The sequence below is a fragment of the Phoxinus phoxinus genome (genome assembly GCF_949152265.1).
Source record: "Phoxinus phoxinus genome assembly, chromosome: 2".
NCBI classification, from domain to species: domain Eukaryota; kingdom Metazoa; phylum Chordata; class Actinopteri; order Cypriniformes; family Leuciscidae; genus Phoxinus; species Phoxinus phoxinus.
Window position 1 is genome coordinate 47,845,669 of NC_136877.1, and position 21,226 is coordinate 47,866,894.

Below are 21,226 nucleotides of genomic sequence, written 5' to 3' on the forward strand. Positions count from 1 at the left end.
GTCTACACAACTACACTAGACATCGACTAATGCATGTCAAGCTGCTCGTGTGTGTGTGTGTGTGTGTGTGTGTGTGTGTGAGTGAGAGTTCAAGACAGAAGAATCCCGAATCACATTCCTGATACTGAAGAGGGAGGGAGGGGATCAAATATAGAGAAGAAGAGAGAGAAGGGTGGAATAAAGACCTCCTTATCCCCTCATCCCGACGCCCTCATCATACATCCACAGAAACAAGAGAACTATTCATCGTATTTTTGATCTCCTACATTTAGATTTATGGACTCCATCACTTCTTTTCACTTTTGTTTTCACTCATTCCTCTTTCCTTTCCATTATTTATCAGTATTCACATCATCCTCCCCTGTCTTATCTCTATTTAAAACTATACTTTACTTACATTTCTGTCATTATTTTTTCACTTTTATGCTTTTATATTTTTCTGTGGAATATGCAAGGAGAATTTTCACACTCCTCTTTTACAGTTCTTGGTCAAGCTTCATGTCTGTCAAGCTCTGGAAATAAAAAAAGCCCTACAAAAGTTGTTCCCATGACTTGTGCACTAAATTTTCATGGGTTTAAATAAAATATTTTTATTGTTAGAGACAATACAAATTTGCGACAGATAAATGTAATATTTTTGACAAGCCAAACATGTCCGTCCCTGAGCAACGTAATTTATTGAAGCTACAAAATAAACATTATTCCATTAAATAAGTAATGAACCATTTTGAATGTGTCCAGATCCAGAGTGATTTTATAACTACTCAAAACGTCTCAGGTTACGACTGTAGAAGGAAACTCGTGGTGTGTCGATGCCGCTTTGGGAAGGCCCCTGCGTTATTGCGTCTGAAAGCACTTGTGTCGACTAGTCCAATGGCGAGAGTGAGCGTCACGGGCGGGCGACGTCACGACCAGTAAGGATAAAAGCACATCAGGTCTGACCTGCGTCAGCTTCGATTTAGCCGAAGCAAGTCGATCACAGGAATGCAGGGAGTATGACAAAGTGACGCAGGGTCTCGTTCCCTTCTAGGGGAACTAGGGTTACAGTCGTAACTTGAGATGTTCCCTTTCGAGGCAAAACTCTTTTGTCCTAAACCACCACCGCAAGGGTCTAATCATAATGTACAGCAGGCGAAGGGTATCACATTGGACGCCGCTGCCATGAGGGCCAATAGTCTCTGAAACTTTTTCACAGTGCGTGACTGACCTAGCTTTAACTCTTTCATGGCTGTGAGGATAGCAGCTGCACAAGCAGGTGATAGGACGGCTCACATCATGACTGAATCCCAAACCACACCAAGGAGAGTGATTCTCTGTAGTGGAGAAAGCACACTCTTCTTGGCATTGAGTCTCAACTCCAATTTCTGTATGTGTGCGAGGACGACATCTCGATGCCGAACCGCCAACTGCTCTGACTCTAGAATAGGCCAGTCGTCTATGTAGTTCAAAATGCGTATGCCCTGCAGACTTGACTTGACTGAGGGCACCGAGGTGGAGTGGGCACCGTATACTGAGGTGTACACATCTCCACCCCGGTCGGGGCTGCCCTCAGAGGTCTGACACCAGTGGCGTCAGGACCTTTCTTTGGACGAAGCCTTTTTTGCAGGAACAACGGTCCTCAGATCCATCTTCTGCTTCAAAGGATTCGGTTAAGAAAGCCATCCCAGTCCCCAATCTTTCTGAGGGGGAGGACGGGAAATGACACTCTATCCTGTACAAGGAGTTTGTTAATGGCCATTTACGCCTTACCAACCAGCGCCATAGTAGTTCTAACCGGCCTGGAGGGTAATGCCGAGCCTTAAGGGGAGCCTTAAGCCGTGATAGGACTGATATCTTGCAAGCGTCTGTTCTGCCTTTGGCATCGGCCCATACCCAAGCTCTTTCAGCCCCGTTTATTAAAATATATATTTTGAGAACTGAAAAACCGAGGGATTAAAGGGCAATCTGTGATCTCGAATTTTATTAGCGTAGATCGGGAAAGACTGGAAGGCCCTGACATGGAAGTTATAAACTCCAAAAACTCCTTGTACACAGGGGATTGAGATGGCACATCTTCAATTTCCCCCAACTCGATGCTCAGAACATCCATCTCCTCGGAGGTGAAGCTGCAGCACCGTATTATACCATTTAATTACTCAAAATTAAATGCAGTAAAAGATCAACCAGACAAGTCAACACGGTCTGGATGAAAGGCTGAACTTATACATTAATCTAACTACTGAAAGTCAGATAAGCATTCATCAATTAATTCCTCAAAATTAAATGCCGCCAACTTGTTTAATTCCTCAAAATTAAACACAGTAAATGATCAACCAGACAAGTCAACATAGTCTGGATGAAAGGCTGAACTATATTAAAATAGTTTCAAGATACAATAAAAGAATCATAAATACATAGCTTGCAATACAATATGTACTCTTAATCTATGCATTGCCTCAGCCACTCGATTCTTATTGTATTTTTATTTTATTTTATTTTTTTAAGTAAGCAGCAGGGGGGAAAGCTCCCAATAGTGTACACATATACACGTCGGGAAATTTTATGAATGAACACAGCCCGCCCCCTTATTTACATTTTTATATAGAGCAACATGTATCGTGCATGCTTTTCATAGATGAGGGTGGTGAGTTCTTATTCCCCTGCATCGATGCTCAGCACCTCTACCTCCTCAGAGACAGACTCCTGAAACACCGGGCTCTCTACCAGACGGATGAAGCCGCGGCGTAGAGAGAGAGAGAGAGAGAGCGCTGGATCCCCGGATGAAGGCAGAGAAAAGGCGGAGCCCGTCTCTAACGCCTCCGTGAGATCCAATTGTGAACCCCACTACCAGCTTCCGTGCTGCCTCGGTAATAACGGGGCCGGTACTGCGAGGAACGCGGGCCTGAACACCCTCCTCAACGAGTGACTGGCGGGAACGGAGCGAGTAAAACGAAAGTAACTCGCAATGCTCATAGTCTCGAGTGCTGACAGATCATGCTCCGTTCCAAACAAACAACACATAAATCGTGTGTACGAGCTAACGTTTTGTTTGCTCGCCATAATATCCATGCCTCTGACTGATTTTTTTTTTTGACAGACAACAATAAATAAGACACAGAGTATGAACACACAGCGCTTGCTGAGGCACAGATGCCGGTCAGACCGGATGTGCTTTTATCCTTGTCCGTGACGCTCACTCTCGCCATTGGACTAGTCGACACAAGTGCTTCAGACGCATCACGCAGGGGCGTTCCCAAAGCCTCACCGACGCAGCGCGAGTTCCCTCGAAAGGGAAGTTCACCGCTTACGCATGTAACCACGTCCGTCAAAACCTAAGCTGGCTGATATAACACACTCATGGCTATCAATCACTCAATACTGGCTGGCTAAGAAATAAATAATTGTTTCCTTACGATCCATCTGTTTTCAAATCCACATTATTTGAATATCACGACATTGACGAGAAAATAACGGTAGTATTTACGAGAAGCTGAGGTCCAGCGAGTCACACATTGCCTGGAAAACACACTACCTGAGCGGCTTCAACATGCTGTCTGTCAGAGACGATAATGTACGTATTTTCAATATTATATTCTTGACTGATATTATTTTCATAACTTTGCCAATAGATTAACTGTTAAATGAGTGATCTTGAGATGAGTCCCTGTAGTCGTCCAATTTGACTCTCATAAGCTGATGTAACATATGTCATAAACTAGACAGGTGTTTCTTTTTTTTAATAAAATGTAGTTTAGATTACTATATTCTAAGTTTAAAATATTAAGGCAATTCTTAAAGTTTGATAAAACCTTTAATTTTCCAGTTTCTTTCTTCTGTTGAACAAAAAAGAAGATATGTTTGAAGAATGTTGGTAATCAGACAGTTGGTAATAGTCATTGACTTAATAAATACAAAAAAATATGATGGAAGTCAATGGCTATTGCAACTGTTTGATTTCCAACATTCTTCAAAATATATTTGAATGGGAATATAGAGCACTATTCATATGGACCACATTCATGTTTGATTATGTTTGACAGATGTGGTTACAATGAACTTCCTAGACAGACTCCTCATAAAACACTTTTTGAACTATCCCTTTAAATCTTTCTCATAGTATCACTGTGCCCCCCCCCCCTCCCTCCCTCCCTCTCTCTCTCACTATCTCTCTATCTCTCTATCTCTCTGACTTTTTACAGGGCTTCCGAAATGGCACGCTTAAATTGAGCTGACTTGATTTGTTTTTATTTAAAGAGGATCAATTATTGAGATCTAGTCGTGTAGAAGTAGTTCAGCCGTGAACAACAACCGTACACACACACACACACACCCGAATCGACCACACATGAACTAAAAAAAAGCACATCGTTTTTCAATTTCTTTCTTGCTCATTATTTTCCCCCCTCGTTCTTCTTTCCCCCACTCCCTCTTTTCTCCTTCTCCCTTAAACCCTCACTCTTGTTTATTTCAGGATAATGGCGAGACCAACAATAATAGACTGGACTCTCCTGGCAGTGGTTGTGGGAATGTGTGTGTGTGTGTGTAAAGGGTGTCCTAATTTAACCTTGTTAAGTCCCTGTCTCCTCTTTCTCCATAACTTGGCCCGTGTAATTGTCTGTGAATTGTGGGAATCTGAATGGCGGGCCGCTTGACTGGAGGTTCATTAGCCCTATCTCTGTCCTGGTCTCATTTAGATCACAGAGGACCGCTGTGAAGGAGAGTCCTGCTGTCTGAGAGCGCCGAACCGGAGAAAACACAGCGTCTTCTTCAAGCCTGTGATTGGAGCACACGTCCATTTACTCTCAGGATTCAAGGAGACAAATGTTTCAGAGAAGACTTGTCTTTATGTGCTGTTGGTTAAACGGTCTTTATCATGACAAACGATTGGCAATATAAGGACTTTCAGTCTGCCGCCTTTACTTTCGGTTTGTGTGTATTCATTAATTAAAGTCTTTAAATGTTCGCCGGTTCCCGCCTTTTCCTTCCCTGATCCTTTAACATTGTTACAATATATATATATTCTATACGGTTTTAACTAAAAGCAGCTAGAATGATGCTAGAAATTAATTTATAGGCAAATAAAAGTGCCTGTATATGAATTGCTTTACATAATTTAAATTAAATGTTTGTGACTTAAGTATAATAATAATAAAAAGAATGTCACATCAAACATCCCATATTACAAAGTTGATTTCTAAAATTTGACTGTACTTCTTTTAATAAAAAAAACCCTGTATTCTAACTTTTAATAATGGACTATACAAATCAATACGCCATGTTCACAGTATGTCCTTCAGAAAGCGCTGGAACATCTCTATAATTCATAAGGGGTCTTTTGAGAATAATAAAAGAGAGCCTGAAGGAGTGAGCGACGCCAAGCGTGGGAGCAACACAATATCTCTAGTTGCGCCCCAGCATATTTATTCCTAATCAATACATTTGAATGTTAGAGATGTTGCGAGTACACTGTTGTTTCCCTCTCTGAAAATGTCTATTGAACAGCTCACTGGTGGAATACAAACATGAATTATTCTATTAAAGTGTCACTGGGATTTGATCAACACTTGCTTGCTTGCGCTCTCTCTCTCTCTCTCTCTCTCTCTCTCTCTCTCTCTCTCTCTCTCTCTCTCTCTCTCTCTCTCTCACACACACACACACACACAGAGATCTGACATAAGTAGGACATTCCTCTCTTTCTCTCTCTCTACTGTAATGATTGTCTAGATACAGTAAATGATTATCTCCTTTTATTCTGTTATGTCTGCCTTTAATGTTCCTGCCAGGCCATTTATACATTTTTCCAGTTCAACACTTTTGTTCTCTCTCGATAGATTTTTTTTGGCTTATATCCCCTACCCTAGAAAAAGAGCAAGCAGTAGATCTTGTTTTGCGCTGTAATGTGTAGGTGATGTGTGTGTGTGTGTGTGTGTGTGTGTGTGTTGTGGTGCTGTGAGGCTCAGCGTTCAGGACGAGGGATCATGGAGGTACGGCACTAATGCTAATCAAACAGAACATGCGAATAGTTAGACGTCAGCACACATCAATGCCTGCAGGGCAAATACACCACACACACACACACACACACACGCACGCACGCACGCTCGCACGCAAACAAACACACACACACACACACACACACACACACACACACACAGACTCACAGACACACACACAAACTCTATCACACTCAAACACACACACACACACACAAACTCTCTCACACTCAAACACACACTCACACACACACACACACACACACACACACACACACACACACACACACACACACGCACACAAATATACACTTCAGACAGACTCACAGACACACACACAAACTCTCTCACACTCAAACACTCACACACACACACACAAACACACACACACACACACACACACACACACACACACACACACACACACACACACACACACACACACACACACACACGATGAAGAGATTAATACAGTGTGTGTAGGACAGGGAAACGCAGGACGCATGAAATTAAAATTCTGTTCGATTATACAAATAAGCTGATAATTATTTTCATAGCTGATAAATGGAGGATATTAACTATTGTTTATTACTACATAATAAATATAATAAATACATAATACATAAATAAACACAAATTAATTGATCATTGTAAATTCTACAAGTGAATAGGTATTATAACAGTATGACAATTACATTTTGCAATTTAGCCAACTTTAATAAATGATTAAAGTATTGTTTTTAATCGTTTTGTTTTTATACATTGAGTGCCTTACAAATGAAATGTATATGGTGTGTCCAATCTCATAACTGCAACTTTATCTCTTGCATTTGTGATTTTATATAACACAATATCAACTTAATATCATTTGGGATATAATTTCTACTTAAAATTTCTTAAAATCTGTACTTGAAAACTTGTGTGTGAGAGAGAGAGAGAGAGAGAGAGAGAGAGAGAGAGAGAGAGAGAGAGAGAGAGAGAGAGAGGGATTGGCAAAGTGCAGGAGAACATGACGGATCGCTCTCTTGGTGATTCCAGCTCAGCACCTTCATCAGACACAGCATGAGTGCGCGAACACACACACACACACACACACACACACACACACACACACACACACACACACACACACACACACACACACACACACACACACACACACACACACACACACACACACACACACAGTCCGTGTCAGACAATCAAACCCAACGGGAACTGTGCGCACGTGTGTGTGTGTATGTGTGAGTTTAGGGCGACAGCAAATCTATTGCTAGCAGGAGTGTGTCGGCAGTTCTGTGGCACTACAGTGCTAATGATGAATGTGTGTGCAGGTCTGAACACGGTAGAGGTTACAGAACATCTCATCACCAGTGTCAACAAAAGTTAGTTTGCAGGAGTCTCAGCTTAAACTATGACTTATTATATAGCCGATATTCAATGCAGAAACATTTGGCTATATATTGAGTAGACAGTTTAGATGTTAAATATCGAAAAATATTGAGAATATTATCAATTAGGCCTAAATCATGGTGCCTTTTAGCTCAACTAAATAAAACAAGCATATCTATACCGTCCCGCTTGAACATATTTGCATTTGCTGTCAATTTATCTTTATCTGCCCCTTATCACTGTCCTGCTGGTCTTTTTACAAACTAAATCTAAAACTATTAAAAATGTTTTCCGTATTTGAAATAGATGTAAAAACTTGAACGTAAAAAAAATTCAATTATAAATGTTGCCTTAGCATTTAAAATGACTTAAAAGGATTATTATGATACATAAAATTTTCCTTGATCTTTTGACATAGAGGTCTTAGTAACATTAAAAAAATATAAATATTTTTATATATTTAAATATTTAAAATTACATTAACAATATTTTTTTACACATTCAAATTAAAACTCACATTCACTAACATTGAAAAGAAGGGGTCAGTAAGATTTTTTTAAAAGAAATGAATACTTTTATTCAGCAGGGAGATATTAAATTCATCAAAAGTGTCAATGAAGATATCAAAGAATCCTGAAAATACGGTTTTCAACATTTATAATAATAATCAGAAAATCAGCATATTGCAATGATTTATGAAGGATCTTGTGACACTGAAGACTGGAGTATCGATTCTAAAAATTCAGTTTTAATCACATGAATAAATTACAGTTTACAATACATTAAAATAGAAAACAATTATTTTAAATTGTAAATATATTTTCACAATTTTACAGGTTTACTATATTTTTGATCAAATAAATGCAGCCTTGCTGAGCATGAGACAACATTTAAAAAATATTACAGACCCCAAACCTTTGAACGGAAGGCCTAGTGTATTTATATAAATATTAATGGGCTGTTTCAACCAAATTTTGGGTAAAATATGGACAAACCCAGCCGTTGGGTTGATTTTTTTAATTACATTTTTAACCCAACGTTTGGGTTTGTCCATATTTTACCCCAAATTTGGTTGAAACAACCCAGCATTTTTTATAGTGTATGTGTATATATATAGATATTATATTTATGTTAGGTAAAGTTAATGGCCAGCAAATTGTGTCGAGAAGTAAAGATACGACCGCTATCAAATGCGCTACCCCTTTATGACCAACCCAGAAACCAAAATAAATCTCTGTGGTGTTGTGTGATGATAAAAACAGTGTAGTTGTGTTATGCTGAACTACACAAAGTTGCGCTGCTGCAGTCTGGTTGAAGCGTGTTTATTCCCTCAACCAATCAGACGCTGATTACTGCAGACGCACTAGTTTTGTTTGTGCTAATCAGTTTGTAAATCAGGGTAACCATCCATGAAAGACTTGTTCAGGAACCAGTGAAGAACAACATCTAAACGATACAGCTTTATTGAAACTTAGCAGGAAACTGTGAGCTTATGCCGAGTTCTTATTTATCAGTGTCTGTAGCAGTTAGTGGTCAGCAATTACGGCCTTTCCAATGGTCTCCAAAGCAGAGAGCGGTTCAATGCTGCTATATTCAGTGTCATTCAATTGTACACGACTGTTCATAAGTTTAGTGTCAGAGAGATTTGTTTTTGAAAGAAAGCTCTTCTGTTCATCAAGGGCAGGCTGCATTTATTTGATCAACAATACAGAAAAAAATATTGTGAAATAATTCTAAATGATCTTTGTATTTAAATATATTTTAAAATGTAATTTATTCCAGTGATCAAAGCATCATTACTCCAGTCTTCAGTGTCACACGATCCTTTAGAAATCATTATAATATGCTGAGCTCAAGAAACATTTCTTATTATCATCAATGTCAAGTTGAGTATCTGGGTACTTTTCACCTACCGTTTTTCGAATAGTATGACTGCATCCGAAATCCTCCCTATACAGTTGTAATTGAAATTATTTAACCCCCACTGAAAATCATTTTTATTGGCAAAATGTACAGACTTCCCGCTGTTTGCAATGAACAAATCAAACAAAAGTAATTGAAATAGCTCAACACAACAAATATTTCAAGTGGTTTCCCCAAATTCAACTGAAAATGCAACTTTTAATGACTTCTGCAGTCTCATAATTATTCACTCCTTCATCTTTAGTACTTAGTATACAACACCCCTTTGCTGTCATGACCTGCTGAAAACGAGATATATAACCAGACACCAGCTTCTGTCAGCGTTTCAGAGGAATCTCAGCCCAGTCCTCATGAGCAATGGCCTCCAGTTCAGGGATATTCTTGGGTTTTGCGCCTTCTTCAAATCCCACCAGAGATTTTCTATGGAGTTCAAGTCAGGTGACTGTGATGCCACTGTAGGATCTTCCAGGACTTCTTCTGCAACCAAGCGTTGGGGGAACCAAAATCATTGTCCTGTTGGACGGTCCAATGACGCTCAAGCTTCAGCTTCCTCACTGACGGCATGAAGTTTTCTCCTAGGATTTCCTGATTCTTCAATGAATCCATCTTGCCTTCCACACGCTGCTGGTTTCCAGTGCCGGAGGATGTAAAGCAGCCGCAGAGCATCACGAGCACCACCACGCTTAACTGTAGACAGTGTTTATTTCAGCATATGCTTCTTTCTTCTTCCTCTAGACCTCCTGATCCACAGGGCAAGAACTTTCTGTTTTGTTTCATCAACAAAAAGTTTTGTTTCATCGCTCCATAGAACATCCCAAAACTTCTGTGGCATATTTATATTTTGAGCAAATTGATGCCGACTTTTCTTGTGCTTTTGGGTCAGTAGTGGTGTAGTCTTGTACAAGCTTGTAGAGCAAGCTGAAACCCCAGTGCCCGATACCATCAAGTCTTGCTGCAGGTCTTTTGCAGTCACTCGAGGGGTTTTCTGAACCTGCCTTCTCAGAAATCTGGTTGCAACCATTGAAAGCTTCCCTTTTCTGTCCAGTCCAGGTTGTGTAACCACTGTTCCTTTAACTTTGAACTTGCGAACTATCCATTCAACGGTGTCTCTATGAACATTTAGTGCCTTCGCTACCTGTTTGTATCCTGTTCCTTGTTTGTGTTGCCTTTGGCTTGCTCAGTTGGGGATATTCAATTTAATGAATCAATCAATATTACTATTGATTAGCATTACCAAACATGGACGTTTTATTATTATTTTATTTTAATACTGTGAAGCTGCTTTGATACAATCTGTATTGTGAAAAGCGCTATACAAATATTCTTGACTTGACTTGACTTGACTTGAAGGACGATGAGATCTTCTCTTAACTTTTTGGACCATTCTTTAGCCATATTTTTAACATGCAGTCAAACGTGACACTCAACAAACCCCTAGCCAGTTCAGATATTTCATGTGTTCTAGCTCAAGCACACCTGGTGCAACTAATGAAGCCCTTGATCATGTGCATCAGGTGTGCTTGAGACAACACCAGTTTTGCAGATTTGTGCTGTTGTGAGGGATAAAATTCACAGGGTTGAATAATTCATAAAAAGTCATTAAAAGTTTCATTTTCAGTTGAATTTGGGGAAACCACCTGACATATTTGTTGTGTTGAGCTATTACAATTACTTTTGTTTGATTTGTTCACTGCAAACATTGAAAGTCTGTAAATTTAGCCAATAAACCTGATTTAAACAATAAACAATTTTGATTACAACTGTATATGGTAGGTGTGGCGAACAGGACGAGGTCGAGGGACGTGAGAGAACGGCACGAGAACGGTGCGTCTCACAGGTGTCGTTCATCATTAATCACGCCACCGGCCTCGCACCGTTCTCTCACGTCCCTCGACCTCGTCCTGTCCCCCACAGTAGGCAAAAAACAATATGTGACAAGTGAAGTATGTCCAAATTCACAGTACTCGTAGACAAAAACACCCGGATGACCTACAACTTCCGGTGAGATTCTGAAGTGTGCATATGATGGACACTTTACTGTCCCATGAGGCCACAGGAGAGGATTTGTGAATGACAGGGAAGCGACGCAATTGACGCTGGTAGGTCACATGATAATGACAACATGGCGGATGTAGTATGTCCAGATTACATTCATACTACACACATTCTTACTATGTGGAATTTATCGTAAAGTAAATACTTATTTAAAATAAATACCTACTCAAGAGAATATGCGATTTCGGACGCAGCCTCAGTATTCAGACATATTACCAAAGTCTATAGATATAGAAAGACGGTTCACTCCTATTACTTATGAATGGGAGAAACTGCAACAATATGGCGTAATACGTCCCGCCTTCTAATTAGACGAGCCAATCGGTGATTGGTAAAGTTATAGCGTCACTGCGGACATTGAGAAGGGCGACAAAATAAGGAGGGTCGTTTCACTGGTTAAAGTTGCGAATTTCTCTGGATTTAAACCTTGTTATAAACATTTGGAATTTGGAAGTACACAAGTTGACAAAATATATAACACTGTGCTAGTGGTTTTTGGATATTTTAATACAAAAATCTTACATATTGTGCCTTTAAGTCATGCGGGAACAGCAAAATATCTAAAAACAAATGATCAAATTGATTAATCAACCTGGTCATTTATCATTAATAAAACAACGGATCTCCAAACCGAAATTGTACCAACATTCGCTCTGTTGCACATGTCTCATATATACTAAAAGGAAAGACCCTGCGTGCGGTGAGCCATGAACAGCACAACCCCTAAACAGATTGCTTGTATCGGAGCAGTTTAGGGCTGTTGTGGACAGGGATCAGGAGTCCACAGATTCAGGGTCCTACAGCCGTCGGTTTGTTCAGTCCACCTGATCTGGACTGAGGTGTTGATAGACTGGTGTTGAGTATGAGGTCGTGCTCGACACTGTCTGGCTGAACAATTTATAAAGTGACACAGACGGAGAGAGAAAGGCGGGAGAAAGCGAGCATGAAGCTGTAAATTTCAAGTGTGTGTGAGTGTGTGTTCGCGTTGATAATGATGTGACACGCAGCCTGAATAATGAGCTGGGCTCAGGTGGACACACACCTCTGTCTCGACACCCACCCTTCGGATGAAGCGTACACTAATCACACACTCACTCAGACACACACACACACACACAGGCACAAACCCACGCTCAGACGTCACTCTTTCTCTCAATCCTGTTTTCAGCAGCTTAACACTACCATGCTCACAAATAGCACTTCCTATAAACACCTGACAAACACTTGCATACATTTATCTAGCTATATGAGGACAGACCTCTATTGTTAGTACAAAAGATAATTATGATGATTATAGACCAAACCTCAAACCCCAATCTCAAACCTGAGAAAAGCTCTTCAAGGATAGATAAAATAAAGAGTTTGTTGTCCAGTTGAGGACATCCTCAAAATAATATTATATACTCGTTCCTCACGACGTTCCTCTCGTTACTTTATTTGAATGCAATACATGCTAAGAAATGCGTAGTTTATTCCAAGCACAAGGTCAATTTTTTCTGGGGCATGAGCAATGTCCAACTCACTCTTTTGAGTTAATACTGTTCAAAGACTTCATCAAATAAGTTGCAAAACTGTGTAAATTGGTTTGTGAATTAGTCAGGAAATTTAAGAACATCAAAAGCATTGGATGAAGTTGCCAGTCGACTGACAGCAAATCTGCAGATGAATCCTATATCGTTTGCAAGCGATGAAGATCTTTATTAGTTGAACATCTGCGTATGCGGTCTGTGAACGATTCAGGTATAGATACATTCGATTTCATTTTTATACAGTTAATACATTTTACAACCAAACAGATTGTTACGCTAAGGACAAAGTATGACATAAGTATGACATATTAGGTCACATATATGGATTTTTTAAGCTAAGTGTGTGTGTGTGTGTGTGTGTGTGTGTGTGTGTGTGTGTGTGTGTGTGTGTGTGTGTGTATGTGTCTGTGTGCAATTATATAAGTACATAGCCTATACATTTATATAAGTGTATATATACATATTTATATAATTGCACACACAGACACACACATTACATATTCACTGTAAAAAAAGATTAGTCAAGTCATCTTGTTGCTTTGACTGAGTTAATTTGAGTCAACTTATAGTGTCAAGTTTATGCATCAATTCGTGTTTTGAAGTGTAATAAACTTGACACTATAAGTTGACTCAAATTAACTCAGATCAAAGCAACAAGATGACTTTACTTAGTTAAGTTGAGTCAACTAATCTTTTTTTACAGTGTATATACACACTGTAGTAACTAATAACTAATAACTATCTACTTTTACTTATTTCTATAAGTAATTATACTGAAAATTATATAAAATAAATACATACATTCAGAAAATGTATGTACTTATATAATTGCGCACACACGCGCACACACACACACACACACACACACACACACACACACACACACACACACACACACACACACACACACACACACACACACACACACACACACACACACACACACACACACACACACACACACAGACACAGACACAGACACAGACACACACACACACACACACAATCCATAGATGTGTGTAATATGATAAATCATTCCTCCTTATTTGGTAAAACAATTCCTAAATAAATACAAAGTATAAACTTATATAAAATGTATATAAATTATTATTAGTACTTATATAATACTTTATTTATTGACATCCACACTCTATCTTTGTGGCTGACCTTCATCCCAGATCTTTTACGCTCCACACTTATCATCATCATCATAATGTATTAATAAAGTGGTAATAGTTAAAGAGTCCATAATTCAGTTCCAGTGATGCCACACGCTCTCAATGACCCAACCAGCAGTTTACCAACGCAATAAACCAAACGAGCGTCAAATTGCATGAAAAACAAGGATATTTTTCAGAGCTTTTTCAATCCCATCTTTTCACATTCTCAAAGAACTATAGGTAAAAACAGCAAGACTGAGAGGGAAGAAGAAAAAGAAGAAGAAGAAGAAAAAAAACATCTTTGGTAAACACAAGAAGGAACATCAGGGCAAAAACACACATTGCTCTCAAGAAAGGAGTTCAAAAAAATGAACATTAATAGCAATCTCCCAGATAAAAGATGACAACATGTGCTGATCCATGTGTGTGTATCTGTGTTTTTCCAGCTTTCCTCCGCATCCTGATTTATTGGCTGGTCTTTACTACCGCGTCCAGAGAACTATTCACACTGACAAAACTCGGTGAAAACACCTCTGTCTTCGTGAGGGTTGGAGATAAGTTTAAAGCCTGATAATCGCTCAGAGTCTTGAAAAACATCATAAAGCAACCGCTGTAAAATTGTGCTTCAGACAGCAGTACGGGGTATTACACTTCAAAACCTTTGTTTCTTCTCTCATTTAATGAAGACACAGTGTTTTTCCTGCCATCATCTTCAACTTTCGGAAGTCGCGCGTCTCTTTCCAAAGTCAAACGAGAAAGTGTCACCTCGTTCCACACAGACATACACACACATATATGCACATGTGGTTCCTTCATATACTCGTCATCACTACCAAAGAAAGGCTGTTTGCTTTTTACTTTGCCAAAAAAAGACTTAAAAAACAAAAAGACAAGAAAAAAGGAAAAACATGCAACAAAAATACCTTCATCTCGTGGCCGGTTCAGTGTTGATTCATCGTGTTTTTTTGTGAGTGGACCTAGGGTTAAGACAAAAAGGAGGGAAAAAGAGAAAAGAGAAAATTCAAAAAAAGATTACTGTGGCAAGAGAAAAATCAAAAAAGAAAACAAGAAAGAGCAAAAAACAAGAAATCAGCAAGAGGTTATTGTTCTCATTCTTTTCAAAAGGTGACAAAAAGAAAAGCAAAGGCAAACAACAAAAAGCATCATAAACACAGAATATCAAGAAAGACACAAATCGGCTACAAGATCAAAGTAGTTTAATGTTAGATCTGTGAATGTTCTCTCTCGCCAGCATTGTTCTGCTGTTCTTTAACACCGGCTTCACTCGACGCCGTTCCGACGGCTCGTTCGGCTTCCGGGGATGAAGTCAAAATCAATGAGGAGGAATCGGGAATTAACCTCTGAGGTATGAAAAACAAGAACTCCCATTCCCACCCGAGTCCTCCTCCCTCCTCTCGCTCCGGTCAAGCTATCATCCGCCTCGCTTTCAAAACGTGAGAGGTGGTAGAGAAGAGGACCTGAGGGAAGGTGCATAACACACCAGGCACGTGTTCTCACACACACACACACACACACACACACACGGCTCAAACAGCCTCTAGGGAAACAGGAACAGAGGGTGCTGTGCTCGCACACACACACACACTGTTCAGTTGACACTGTTGTCTTTGTGTGTAAACTGGGAGTTTAGCCTCTCTATACATACACAGCACAAAAATAAAACTGAAACACCGTCTCTCATTAATAAGCTCTTGCGAACCAAAATACACTCATTTCATCAGACTGAGACCAAAATGAAAATCTACGATCTGATTTTAAAGGGGTCATGACATGAAAAATCGAATTTACCTTGATCTTTTGACTTGTAGAGGTTTAAAATGTCTTCCTCATTATAAAACAAAGCATTTATTTAATCAAGCTCCAAAAACGGTTTGTTTTGATATTTATGTGACGTCACACGGGCAAATACATTTGCATATGACTGCCTCCAAAACAAGACATTGATGAAGAGTTTTACATCATCATCTCCTCATAGGCTCCGCCCACTGGCGTTTTCACGCGTCAAAAACACAGAACCCATTATAATCACTGACGCTGTCTACACTGATACAGTTTACAGACGTGTGTTCGGTTTGTCTGTCGACAACAGGACAGATGGACGAGTGAAAGAACGTCCAGTTTAAACCGCTCGCTTGTGTTTCTGTTCAGAAGGAACAAGTGGATGGTTTATAATAATGGCGTCCCGGATCGTGTTGGAGGATTATATGTTTGTTCGGAGCATTTTGTTTAGTAAGCGAGGCTCAGTGTAATGGAGAGTTCACAAAGAAACTTTTTTTTGCAAGATGAAGCAGCGACTGTGTTGAATCTGACAGAATTCAGGCATGTAAGTAAACGATTTCATAATGCTTTTTTATGTAAAATACGGTTTTATATCGATCATGTTTTCAAAACACTTAATGGGCGTTGATACTGTTTCCTAAGCAGTGACTGTTAGCCAATCAGTGTCCGTTTACTGACGAGCCTTAAAGGAGCCGCCGCTTAAAAACTGAACATTTCAGACAGAGGCTCAGAATGAAGGTTGAAAATAATCATTTTTTCACACATATTTGTTTTTTTTGACTTGATTAACGTTCTAAGTTAACTTCAAAAGATGTAATAACCCCATTAAACATGGATATAAAGAGAAAATGTTAGGATTTTAAAATATTTAATCAAAGAATGTTTTTCTAATTAATTTAATTGGTTTATGCGCACAAAATAATTTATAAAAAATTTAATTCGGGTTTCTGAATTCCACGGATAAATAGGTGCAGATGGGAGTGGAAGAGTAGAAAGGAGTATAACCTCATGAAACAAATCATTTTTGTCAGAGAATGCATTATAAGGATATTTTCAGACCCTTTTTAGACTTCTTTCTGTGTGGGCTGACCTGGAAAATGCCTGTCAAAGAGAGAAAGACAGTGAAAGAAAGAGAGAGATACATACAGAAAAATAATGAAGAGGTCTCTCTACTGGACATGGCTGTCCTTACTTGACATTTAAGAAGAAAAAGAGTGCATGTACTGTATGTATGAGAGAAAGACAGGTCAGATCTGTCTCGCTCTAGTAGACAGGGAGAGTAAAAACAGGGGACAGTGTGTGTATTCGCTGACCGAGGGAAATATCTTGTCAATCAAACACACACGGGAGAAAGTGTGGCCAGAAAGGAGTTTAGAGATGAGTCCACTATGGCTCCCCTGTCCAGCGATGACAGGACGGGGCGCTTGAAGTCAAAAGGTAATGTGATTGAGAGGAAAACCAGGTGACAGGATGTGGAATGAGATTCAACTGTGTGTGAACATTAAAATGGAGGGGGTGTTGTATACCATTTTAATGATGTATTTATGTACGTAATCATATTTGAATAAAAATCATATTTCCTATAGGCTGTACATCCCTTTTGGCCACTAATATGTGTCAATATTTGTGTTGGTGTGTATGTACACTCAAAATTTTCGGTCAAATATGGACAAACCTAGCCGTTGGGTTAAATTTTAAAATTACATTTTTAACCCAACATTTGGGTTTGTCCATATTTGATATAGTATATATACACATATATAATTATTACTTTACTACTTGATTAATTTAATGTTCAGCATCATTACTCTAGTCTTCAGTGTCACATGAACACTCAAAACTCATTCTAATATGCTGATTTGCTGCTCAAGAAACATTTATGATTATTATCAATGCAGATTTTTTATTTATTTATATTTTTTGGTGGAAACCGTGGTACATTTTTTTTAGAATTCTTTGATGAATAGCAAGTTCAAAAGAACAGCACTTATTTGAAATATAAATATTTTTTAACATTATTAATATCTTTACTGTTACTTTTAAATTTAATGCATGCTTGCTGAACAAAAGTATTAATTTCTGAAAAGAAAAATCTTACTGACCCCAAAACATTTGAGCGATTGTGTATAAATATATATATATATAATTATTGTCTCCGGTTGGCCCTTCAACCTTCCAAAATCAATTCCATCCATTTCAAGAGGCTCATTTCTACTTTCCACTCGCTGATTTCTACCTGGATGGAGATATCGCTCCCAAATTCATCCTCGACCGTCCCTTTCCTCTCTCATATTCATTATTCTCTCTCCTCGGCTGCATCCAATTTTTTATTTTTTTTGATCATCTATTCTCATGATTTCTCTCCGCATAACCTCTTTTTCCAAGCCTGCCTTCTCTCTTCTCTCTTTGCTGAAGTGCTTATGTAATGTATTATTTCAGCCCCAGTTCCTGGTTGTGACCTTGCTCTGCCCTCTGGCCTTTAACAGCGCAGAAACACACCAGCAGGGCGAGAATCTGCACACGTGACGCTCTTCTCGAACTCACATCTACTTTAACAATACAGCCAGTGATGCGTGCATTTGAGTGTGTGTGTGCGCATGTAGTTATTGAGATGTTTGTGATATGTAGGTTCGTGTATCATTTAGCATGTGTGTGTTTTTATGTAAAACTGGGCTTTAATCGATACGTGTGTGTACGCGTGATTACATAACTGAAAGTAGATGCTTACACGCACGCGCACGCACACGCACACACACACACACACACACACACACACACCTCGTCAGCAGATGCCAGTGGAATTACACACTCCCTCAGTGTTAGATGTCAGGGCTCGTAATCAGGCCGACCACAGGTGTCTGTGGACCGGAGCGCTTTAGCAGAAATGTACCCTCTCCTCTGATATCCCAAACGGGGGGATATGAGTTCAATCTGCTACCTGTGGCTCACCCTCTTTACAGAAATACGATTGAGAAAATCAGCTTGAAAGAGGAATGAGATAGCCAGATGGCTTCCACCTGATGTTTTCATGCCTCTCAGCTTCTCCTGAGTGGAAATGGGGAGAAATTAGAGCGCCGATAGGAAGAGAGCACCCAAGTGACTTTGATAGACTGGATATAATTGAGCTCTATTTAACAGCATTAAAGATGCCTGGCCGACCTGGTGTGTGAAGTGTGTTTCTATTATGCGACGTGGGGAGATGTAAATTGGAATTAGCATTAGAGGCATTTCTATTAAACTGAGTATTGCTGCAGTCCAGCATGGATCTGTAATGATTTCGGGGGTGTATGCGCTTTGATAAAGTGCTGAGGAAGATTCTTGGCACTGAAAGAGGAAAGATGCAGAGACAGAGTAAAAGAGAGACAGAAAGGAAAGGTCTGATGGTAATACCGTAGCGTTTTAAATATTGTCGCTGTCGGGCGAAAACCTTGTATCTAAAAAAAACACTTCTTTTTTTAATTTTTTTTTATTAAACACTGCGTTGTCAAAGTTGCTATTGTGGCTTTATACGGTCAGACACTTGCATGTGGCATTATATTAATAACATTTTACCAAAACCAAGCTCAATGGAGGAACAGAAAACATACAGTACATGTTTTCATCAACTTACAGGTTATACAGTTTATTATAGCTATGTGGGCTTTCAGTTTTTTCTGTCATTTGTCATATTGGCTATGACTCGATGACAAATACCAGACTAAGAAACTCTCCGCTCCTCAAATACATAAAACATTAGCCTTTGTTGTTTCTTGCGCGTAAAGAAAACACTGTACTTATTCAAAGAACCAGTTCTTTATTTACCATTGCATTGCAAACAAGCAGAGACGCTCTAAAACGTGCAGCACTTCATTCACTATCGAGGGGGGCGGAGTTATGAGGTTTGACTGACAGTTCGAGGATCCACGAGGTATGTCACATGTTCTTTTTAATACTTTTCATTGGTTAAATATTAAATATTGGTTAATTGGTTAAATATTAATTCAAAGAACCAGTTCTTTATTTACCATTGCATTGCAAACAAGCAGAGACGCTCTAAAACGTGCAGCACTTCATTCACTACCGAGGGGGGCGGAGTTATGAGGTTTGACTGACAGTTCGAGGATCCACAAGGTATGTCACATGTTCTTTTTAATACTTTTCATTGGTTAAATATTTGCAAAACCCACAGACAGAAGTAAAAGGTGACCAATAGTAATTATTTGAATTGATTGAATGTTTGCTATACATATATCAGAAAAGAGGCCAAATGAATGTGAGTTAGATCAAATAAAGCTATCCCTCAACAGCTACTGCAATTGACCATTGGTTAACATTATGTAATAACATACAGTACACGGCCTAAGCCAGGGTTCCTCAATCCTGGTCACGGAGAGCCAGTTTTCTGCAGACTTTAGTTTCAACTGTAATTAAAAGCACCTGAAAATGAACTAATCACGGTCTTTGGTTTGACTTAATTACAGCTAGGTGTGTTGGAGCACGATTGGAATTAAATTATGCATCCGAACAATTGTGCAGCATTAGGAGGTAGGAAGGCGACAAGCCACGTCTGAGTCTTATGATCGTGTCACATCCCATCCAGAGATCCCGTCAGATGATCGATTTTTGAAGGCAGCATTGATTTATCCTTCGCTGCCTATAATATCCCACTATGCTCTGCGCTCAATGCTCTGCTTGAGCTCAAATATAAAAGCAAGAATTAGTATTGTAGCAATTAGATATCACCGAAGCTCTCTCTGTTTAGTAGTAGATTATTAGAGCGTTATGCTGCCTGTCTGAAATAGTAGTTTTGTGTGCAAAATCATTGCCAGGGCAGCGAGACAACACGACGCAGCCTCTGTGGGAAAGTATCTGGATAAACACATGGTCCTGTATGATTATCATATTCATATATTCATATATGGTTCTCAAGCAAGGGGCAAAGATGTAAACGGAAACCATGTGTCAATGAGGGGCCTTTGAGTGAATCACTGATGTAACACCATTATATTATAATCGTGGTAGTGTCCAAAAAGCCACAGAACTGCCAAGGAACAACGTCCAAAAAAAAAAAAAAAAACGTAATATTATACATTAATAGAGTGAAAGAGAGCACAAGTGAGAAATAGAGAAAAAGAGGAGGCTGAATGAAAGTGGTAGGAGTGTTTGGTGTAGATAGAAAGAAAGAGAGGGAAGTACACACAGAGATAAGGTGACTGGGATGGAGTGAATGTGTGAAAAGAGGAGTATTTGAACAGAGCAGAGCTGGATGGGATGACATTTAGGTGCGGTGGAGACGCAGACAGCATGAAGGTTAAAACTGTTTCCCCGGTAACCCCCGCCGCTCCGAATTAAAGCTGGGTCTCCAGAGAAACATGATGCCCGGCGAAAAATATCTGCCTGCTCAGTTATAAAGACT

General features: G+C 39.3%; 3 protein-coding genes across 4 annotated transcripts in view; 1 reads left to right on the forward strand and 2 right to left on the reverse strand.

Moving 5' to 3' along the window:
• The window catches only part of tm4sf5 (transmembrane 4 L six family member 5), a 367,250-nt gene that overhangs the window by 178,300 nt on the left and 167,724 nt on the right, over window positions 1-21,226 (forward strand). The gene's annotated exons all lie outside the window — the stretch shown is intronic.
• The window catches only part of nlgn2a (neuroligin 2a), a 245,553-nt gene that overhangs the window by 85,382 nt on the left and 138,945 nt on the right, over window positions 1-21,226 (reverse strand). The window contains exon 4 of the mRNA XM_079638797.1: window positions 14,955-15,008. Within this exon, the coding sequence (XP_079494923.1) occupies window positions 14,955-15,008 (54 nt within the window). The remainder of the gene's footprint in view (window positions 1-14,954; window positions 15,009-21,226) is intronic.
• The window catches only part of LOC307012412 (calcium/calmodulin-dependent protein kinase II inhibitor 2-like), a 428,881-nt gene that overhangs the window by 44,068 nt on the left and 363,587 nt on the right, over window positions 1-21,226 (reverse strand). The window lies entirely within an intron of this gene.